The sequence below is a fragment of the Benincasa hispida genome, chromosome 9 (genome assembly GCF_009727055.1).
Source record: "Benincasa hispida cultivar B227 chromosome 9, ASM972705v1, whole genome shotgun sequence".
Taxonomy (NCBI): Eukaryota; Viridiplantae; Streptophyta; class Magnoliopsida; order Cucurbitales; family Cucurbitaceae; genus Benincasa; species Benincasa hispida.
Genome location: NC_052357.1, coordinates 11090208 through 11099683, shown reverse-complemented (window position 1 = coordinate 11099683; position 9476 = coordinate 11090208). Strand labels below are relative to the sequence as shown.

The 9476-nt window shown below is 34.0% G+C and overlaps 1 protein-coding gene across 1 annotated transcript; it reads left to right on the top strand.

Moving 5' to 3' along the window:
- The first annotated feature begins 5444 nt into the window (after positions 1 to 5444).
- Positions 5445 to 8766, top strand: LOC120087289 (probable GMP synthase [glutamine-hydrolyzing]). Its single transcript, XM_039044236.1, has 5 exons — positions 5445 to 6403; positions 7358 to 7415; positions 7518 to 7601; positions 7715 to 7856; positions 8205 to 8766. The coding sequence occupies exons 1-5, from the start codon at positions 5908 to 5910 to the stop codon at positions 8544 to 8546; spliced, it is 1122 nt and encodes a 373-aa protein (XP_038900164.1). The 5' UTR covers positions 5445 to 5907; the 3' UTR covers positions 8547 to 8766.
- Positions 8767 to 9476: the final 710 nt, after the last annotated feature.

The following is a 9476-nucleotide window of genomic DNA, read 5'->3' as shown; positions in this document are numbered from 1 at the left end:
ACCAGTGGTCATCTTGGTGAAATGTAAGTCTCTATTATGAACGATATTATATAATGAAACTAAACATTTCTTGGTCCGGTCTTATACAAACTCCTTTGTAGAGAATATTCCCGCTCACATGTCTATACATGAATGATCAGGATCAGATCATTTGTAGCATTTTACAACAATTGTAACACCTACAAAGTTGGCCATACTGGTAGTGTCAATAGGATAAGGTACCCAACCTTATCCATCTACTACATACCATTTAGGTTATTACTTAAACATGATCCACCCATATGTCTCTATATACATGTTTAAATTACAAAGATAACATTGGATGTCAGTTTATTGGTTTGTGGTTAATTTAACTAAAATATCATATATTTTATAGACAATGAATTTGAATAAAATATCATATATTTTATTAAATACACAATGAGTTTGTTCGATAATGTTTACAAACTATAGAACCCTACGAGATTTAGGGCATCAACCCCATCACTATTGACCCAACCATTATTATGAACAACCTGTGAAGGGTTAACTTACTCATCATGGTTATATCGAGTGGACACAATATATCTACAGTGAGGAAAGTGCAACTACTAAGCTTCAGGGGAGTGACCCGTAGTTAACAAATGGTTATTAATTAGGTTAAAGAGTTTAGTTGGTTAATCTCAGATCGTTGAAGCCCATGATCTGTAGGTTCATAAGGTCCCTCTACTAGCTCATAAAACATGAACACCTTGGATTAGTGAATTGAGTGATTTTGTAATGTTCAAAATCAAAATTGAGTATTCAAATTGAATTTTAATTTGAAATGTTCCAATTGAATTTAGGGTTTCAATTTGAAGTGTTAAAGTTGCAAATTAGGTTTTGAATTTGAAATGTTGAATTTCAAATTAGGGTTTGAATAATTATATTCGATATAATTAAACATTTAATTTATCAAAATTAAACAAAATTGGAGAGTATAAAATATTTAAATATTGATTTAAATATTAATTACATGAATAGAATTCATGTATAAGTGTTGAATTAATTTAATATTTGATATTAAATTATTAATTAATTAATGAATTAAATTTGTTTAATTAATTATTTAAACTAGATAAATTTCAATTTAATAAAATTCAATTTTGGAAATTGACTTTCAATTCAATTTTATTTGAAAATTGAATATAATTAAGAAATTGCACTTAGTAGAAATTTCCAATTTCTTGGAAGTTTAAAGTGGATTCATTGATTTACAACACCTAACCCACTTCCTTCATCAAATTGAAGTGGCATTGACTAATTTCTTTTGTGCTTGTATAAAGAAGTGACATAAAAACTCTCAAAATTTTTCAGATTAAGGAAGAAAGTTGCTGGAATTTTGGGAAATTCTGCAAAATTTTATCTTCCTCTTAAACCCTCTCCATCTCCCTTCTCAATTCACTTCAAATCAGAGTTCCACCACTCATATCCAAGGCTAAGAATAGTAGAGAAGATCTCTTGGTGGTACACTGTGGATTTGAAGCTCAGAATTTGTGAAGAGCAGCTTGGATTCAGAGGATTTCTTCAAAGGTAACAATTCTGAAATCCTATTTGTTGAAAAAAAAAACTATTTTGCATGCTTTTATAACTTAAATTAAATGTAATTAGAGTGTTTATTGATTTTGATTGCTTCCGTTGCATGCTTGTACATTCCATCAACATAGATTCTGATTTCGAAACTGATAAGAATTCTAGAAAATCCACATCATGATCGGTGTTCACTTTTATCGGAGGGGCGGTAGTCTGGAGGAGCACTAAGCAGGGGTGCATTGCTGACTCCACTATGGAGGCTGAGTACGTGGCGGCTTGTGAAGCTGCTAGAAAGCTGTGTGGCTCAAGAAATTTCTGACTGTCTAAAAGTGGTTCTAGACATGTCAAAACTCATCATTCTTTATTGTGATAATAGTGGTATTGTGGCTAATTCCCGAGAGCCTAGGAATCACAAGCGCGGGAAGCACATAGAGCAGAAGTATCATCTCATCCGAGAGATTGTGCATCGAGGGGACGTGATCATCATGCAAATAGCTTCGAGCACAACGTTGCTGATTTATTTACAAAGACCCTTATGGCTAAGATGTTTGAGGATCACCAGTAGGGCAAGAGTCTACTGAACAGACCACAGTTAGTCTAGGGAAAATGGAAGATTTTGTACTGGGCGCGTATGATGCCCTAGTTTATTGTTTTATGTGTACTTTTATATTAGTATGACTTTTATGATATACACCCTACTAACTTTAGGACAAACGGGTGATTGTTAGGGTTGATGTCCTAAATCTCGTGGGTCATGTAGTTTGTAATTGTAATGTACAAATTTTTATTTATTTAATAAAATATGAGATGTTTTATTCGATATTTAATAACATTAACCCACAAACCACAAACCAATAAACTAAAATCCAAGATTATCTTATGTAGCTTAAACATGTATGTAGGGTCATGCAGGTGGATCATGTTTAAATGATAACCTAAATGGTCTATAGTAGATGGATAAGGCTGGGTACCTTATCCTTGTGATACTACGAATACGACCTGCTTGTTAGATGTTACAATTGTTGTAAAGTGCTACAAATGATCTGATCTTGATCATTCATGTAGAGGCATGTGAGTGGGAGTATTATATACAAAGGAGTTTTTATAAGACCAGACCACAAAATGAATAGGCTTACTGTATAACGCTATTCACAATTGAGACTTACATTTCACCAAGATGACCATAGGTGACATAATCTAGATCCTGAGTGAGTTGTAAACTCCTGCTTATGAAGGTGATTCTTTGATTTGTATGGGTGAAAGTGACCAGATTGCCGACTCAATAAGCCCACCATTCTGGAGATTCGTCTGATTGGGGAGTTGAGAACATAGCTACACAAGAAGAAATTCACTTCTTCCCCAACGTCTAGGTAAGTAGATAAATTGCTCTCTTAAGGGTTGATTCCAGAGCTTGAACAATGTGGTACCATACCATCTCTTGGTCCGAGAGGGATTTGGTCATAGTTGGACTATGACTTATTGTTCATTAGAAGGATCAGTGATACTTATGGAGTTAGATCTAACTACAGGGAAAAACGGTAATTTTGGCCCAAATGTACTTACGAGCAATCTGTGAAAGGTTGTCGTACTGTTGACTGGTTATATCCAATGGTCACAGAAATATATCTGTAGTGCAAAAAGTACAGTTGTCGGTCTTTAGTGGAGTGACCAGAAGTTAATATTTATTGAATAAGTTAATTAAAGAAATTTAATTAATTATTCAATTACCATTGGAGCTTCAATCTAGGTCCATAAGATCCCCTCTGTAGCTTAACAGGGATTATTAAGAATTAATTTTGGATTAATTTGAATGGTTTAAATTATTTGAGGGAATTAATTATATATGATATAATTAATTAAAATTAATTATATTGATATAATTCATATAATATATTTGATACATTATAAAATTTAATTGAGAGAAAATAAATATTTAAATATGATTCAAATATTAATTATATGAATAAGATTCATATAATTAAATTTAGTATAAATGTGTAGTGGAGAAATAAAACTATAGATCATATTGTATTTGACACAATATAAACTATAGGTTATGTGTTATATTTGATATAACACATAGTTTAATATATATTATATGATAAGGTGGTTGTTAATATATATTATATGATAAGGTGGTTGTTATATATATATTTTAAATTAATTTTTCCAAAAAAATTAATTTGGAAGGGAGTTACAATTCCCTCCCCCTCTTTTTTCTTTGATTGCAGTACGTTTAAGGGTGGTTATTTTGATTATTCAAAATGATCGTCTTCTTCACAGAATCTCTAGTGTGAAGGTTCTTTGGGATTTTCCTAATTCTCACAAAAGACTTATTTCTCTCAAAATCACTCACCCTTCTCAAAAGAAAGAGAGAGCCCATACTTCATGTTATTCTCATCCCCTACACAGAATACAAAGGAAATTCTTGTGATAGTGTCCTCACAAATTGTTCATGACCAGTTCGACGGTTTCTTGTTTGTGATCATTCGTGAAGATTTTTGATTCATCAAGGGTAATGCAGTTTCCTCTTCCTTTTTCCTATTAATGCATGCTGTAAATTGTTTTGTTTTATGCATAATTGTTTGTCTCTAATTTTTTGTTATGTGAAATTAAAATTGGGCCAATCTCCGCTTATGCTAACGAACTTCACAGTTTCTTCATTTGTATCTCTAAGGAGTGTGTAGCTTTAGGAGTCTATAAGTCTTCTGATTATTGGGAGAATTCTTTTTGAGCTCTCTGGAACATAGAATTGCCGACCCCATCAAATGAAGAGAGCTCCTCTATTTATAAAATTCTCAAGAGGCTTGATAGGCTTGGGCGGGTTGGTTGGTTCATGGACCTAGGCCTTAGCCCATTTAATTAGATTTGGGTCTAATTTGGCCCTTGGAGCCAAATTAAGGACAAATTAATTTTATTCAATCCAAGTTCATGATGAAAACATGTGATGTCATCGGGATTTACCAACTTCAGTCTTTAATTCCAATTTGGGATACATGTCAACTTTTAAATAGTCTCAAATTCAATTATTGGTAATTTTGTCATTTATTTGATAAATGATATGAGAATTTGTGATTGGTCCAAACTTTCTCATTCAACAACAAGACACAATAATATAACAATATTATTATACAAAAATAATAGAAAAAGAACACAAAGAATCTTTACCGTAAATTCACCAAAAATTGCATAGTACAATTAAAGCAACATGTGAATATTACAAAAGATCAACAACCAAATTCAAACTCAAGTCCATAAAATAATCGATTAAATTTAACTTAAAACCGAAACATGATGAATTAAGTTTGAATTCACATCGTAATTAATCAAATTAAATTATCCACAAATGATTAATTAAACTTCATATAAACATAAAAACCACAAAAATATATATAAGCTACAATATTTATATATATATAATATTAGAAATTCAGGTTGGGTTGGATCAATTCGAATTTTTAAACGTGTAGCCCGAATCCAATCCAATCCCAAAAAATATTAAAAAAATCCAACATAAAATCCAACCTTTACAATTTAGATTGGATAGTTCGAATTATTCGGATGTCCGATCATTTGAACATCCATAATCGATGACATAATAGACTACATAATGAACAATCCGATTTTCAGCTCGAGAAAAAAAAGAGAAAGAGATAATTCTCAAACGGCTCGCCAAAACGTGAATCTCATCATCAAGTGTATTCAATTTCAAGAGGTTGCATTTTGGTCCCTATGGAAATAAAATTTGAATTTGCATAAAAAGGTGCTAGGTTGAATAATTTTTCCAGCTCAACGTCCACAGTCCCCAGCGATTCTGACGTGGCAGTTCACAATTGGTCTGTGATTTTCCCTTTCTCTCACCCTTCTCTCTCTCTCTCTCTCTCTCTCTCGATTCGTTGCTTTCTCCAGCAGGAAAGTCGAACAAAATTTTGGTTCTCAACCCTCGAAAATTTTTCTCCCACTTTCCCATATTTTTCTATTTCTCTCTCTTCTTTCTCTTTTGATTTTCATACTCTCAAACACAATCATGGCCGTTGCGAATTTTTCATCATCTACTTCCAGATAAGTTTTTCCCCCTTTGAGCTGTTTTTTCTTCATCAATGTCGCTCCATTTTTCAACCCCACTTAGGGTTCTGCCTCTTCTTCTTTCTCATTTCACTCCCAAACCCTACTGTTTCAAACCCCTTTTGACCTTTTTCGCTCAAATGAAGTAAAGGGGTTCCTTTTTTTTTTTTTTTTTTGTTTCTTTAATCCGACCCTTGGTTGATTTCGACACCCCAATTTGTGATTCTGGAGATTATTATCTGTGTTTCTGTTTGTGCATTTTTGAATTGAGAACAGAAAAATTTCACTGAAATGTCAGGCCCTCCGAGAATCCGGTCTATGAATGTGGCGGATTCCGATTCACGACCGGTACTTGGGCCTACAGGGAACAAAGCGCGTATAGTAGAGACTAGAAAACCTGGTGTGAAGCCATTGAAGAAGCTTGAAAAGCCTCGCCAAGAAGTTGAATCAAAGGACAAAAGGGTGCCATTGTCGCCACCTCAATGCGTTACAGTCCCATCGGTTTTGAGGCAACAGGACCGCCACCAGGCGATTCTCAATCTGTCGATGAATGCCTCGTGTTCTTCTGATGCATCGTCGGATTCTTTTAATAGCCGGGCGTCTAGCGCCAGAGGTACGAGACAGCGCGGTCCGAATTTGAGGAGAAAGCAAAATAGTACGGTTAAGGGGGCTGGTAAGTCCGTTGAAAAGGTTGGCGTTGAAAGTGCGGCGGTGGTGGCAGTGGTGGCGGATACAGTTGGTTGCCTAGAGTCCAAAAAACGATGTGCTTGGGTAACGCCTAATACAGGTACTTGTACATTTAGTTTAAATTTTCTGTTTGTTTCTGTTAGCGAAAGAGGGTTAAGATAATAATGGCGTTCTTATCTTGTCAGCATTGGCCATTTAGTCGGTGACTTAAGATAATAATGGCGTTCTTATCTTGTCAGCATTGGCCATTTAGTCGGTGACTAAGTTATGAGGATTGTCAAGTTTATTAGTACATGAAAGAATGAATTTCATTATATCAATGTGGGTTCTAGGAATGTTCTTTTTATGATCTTAATGGACTATAATCATAAAATGTGGAGAGTTTCGAGTAAGCAACGTGCAGAACATTTGCTGTTTTGATTGGTTAGGTTCATATATCTCGAGTGGTTGATTTTCTTCTCATTATTGGTCTTACTCTTGCTATCTGATACGGCTCTTCATACCTCACTGTGCCATGTATACTCTAGGAGAAATCATTAGCATTGGTGGCCACAATGTAGTTAAGTTCGTGACTAGCTGGGGCTCAAGAGTTGTTAAAGAAATGATACTGTGAAGTATTTTAATGATGAAAATTGTTTTACATATTTTTCCTCAAGGAGGTGCATTGTATAACCTACAAATTTTACTATCTCTTCTCTCTAATATAAGTCCATTTCCTAACACCCCACCTCACAAAAATCCATCTTCTCTATCCTAGTGACTATTCTAGCTTTTGTTTCATCACAAACGACTTGAACATCGTCTTTCATTTTTACCTTTGTCCATAGATTGTGTGTCTAGTTTTTCATTAAGCAAATGTGGGATTGAAATGTTCAACGTTATGTGCACCACTTAGTATATTCCGGTTATCACTAAAATTGCTTATGCTTTCCTTGAGGCTATGGCTACTTATCTCATGACTCATGTAGACTTGATAATCTTAACTCTTATCTTTCTAAGATCTTTTCAAGTTTGGTTGGGGCCCTAAGCATGATTGCTTTTCTTTCTTTACTAGATCCATGTTATGCTGCTTTTCATGATGAAGAATGGGGAGTACCAGTTCATGACGACAAGTGCGTAACTTTATGAAGTTTCAGATTTTCTATATTTCAATCTTTGCATCAAACTCCATTCAACTACTTTATCTTTAATCACCAAAAAATCACCACTTGCAGAAAATTGTTTGAACTTCTTTGCCTATCGGGCGCGTTGGCTGAACTTACATGGCCTGCCATCCTCAACAAAAGATATCTATTTAGGTATTACTTTACTGCTGAGGTTATTATTATGATTATTTTCTTAACAGTGAGTGTAGTATTATCATATCATTATTCAAGCAATTACCTCAATGGTATGCTAATGTGTACTTAAGGGAAATCTTTTTGGACTTCGACCCAAATGTCGTTTCAAAGTTAAACGAGAAAAAGATGGTTGCTCCTGGAAGTGCTGCTACTTCTTTACTGTCAGAACTCAAGGTTCGAGCTATCATTGAAAATGGTCGTCAAATGTGCAAGGTAGATGCTAACTCTTGCCTCTCCTTTCGAATTGTATATTTGTTTGTTTTGTTGCATAAAACAGACATGTTGTTGATGTTGAATCTGAATGCGCTCTGTTTGAGAACTCTCATCTTGTCTGGCATGCAAACACACACAGTTGCTCCCCTACCCACCTATTGATTTATAACCTGTCATATCGTTTCCATTTTCGATTGCAATGCAGGTCATTGATGGGTTTGGTTTCTTTAAGTTGTTCATATGTCATGTTTACAATGTCTAATCTCAAACCAACTAAAGAAGAGAGAGAGAGAGAGGAGAAGAAATGTATTTAACTATTATCTTTACCTCTTTTCAATTGTGCTGCAGGTAATTGATGAATTTGGTTCCTTTAACGTGTACATGTGGAACTTTGTGAACCATAAACCTATCATCAGTCAGTTTCGGTACCCACGTCAAGTCCCGGATAAGACGTCGAAAGCAGAGGTGATTAGCAAGGATCTCGTAAAGAGAGGATTTCGAAGCGTAGGACCAACAGTAATCTATACATTCATGCAGGTGGCTGGGTTAACTAATGACCATCTCATCAGTTGCTTTAGGTTTCAAGAATGTATAGAGACACAAACAGCAGAGAAAGGAGAAAAAGATGGTGAAATCAAGCTTACTGTTAATGAGAAAATGCCAGAGGCTTTGAAAAACTTGGAACTATAAAGAAACCCATCGGTAGCTTTGAACCTTGCCTCAGTGTAATTAACTTCCGAGTTCTTTTTTCTTTTTTTTCCCCTTTCCTTTTTTTGTAATGATGGCTTGTAAATTCCATGATGGGATATTCGCCACTTCTTTCAATGGGGTAAATTTTAGCAATGTTTTTGTGTATAAACTGAGTTGGATACAGAAGACAGCTAGAATCAGTTCTGTTAGCTTATTACTTCTTGCAATGTGGTTGGTTATTTACATTTAGAATTTATATTTTGAACCTTGATGCTGGTTCCGCTCTTATTTTTTTATTATTTTTTTTTCTTTGGTGAATCGAATCTCTGATCTTGAAATCGTTGAGTTATGCTCATTTTGGTATGAATTTTTAGCGTTGTTGATATTCATTTGTGAGAGGGCATCCTTGTTGCTGGACAAAAGTTGCACTTTTGGACTTTTTTTAATCATATATGCATTTCTCACTATTGTTTGGGATTTTTTTTCCTCCCACAATTCTAACACATTTGAAGGATTAGTCAAATTTCAAATTTAATGCAAATTTTTTTTTAAAAAAAATTAATAGATTTTTTTAATTTTTGGGTTAGATTCCAAAAATATTTCTGAAAAGTGGATAGCACAACAAATAAGTACATGACTAAAAGAAAGCTTAATTTTTAAAAATAGGAAAAAAAAAAACTAAAACCTCGTTTAATGACTATTTGGTTTTTTTATTTGTGAAAATTAACCTTATAAACACTCATTGAAACAGTAGTTTTCATAATTTTTTAAAAAAGAATTTAACTAAGAATTTGAATATTTTTCCAATAATTATGAGAATCATAGCATAGAATTTAGGAGAAAACACCCATAGTAGATTTCAAAAACTAATAACTAAAATGAAATCATCACCAAACGAAACCAAATTCAACGTTTGATATCTATCTTGAT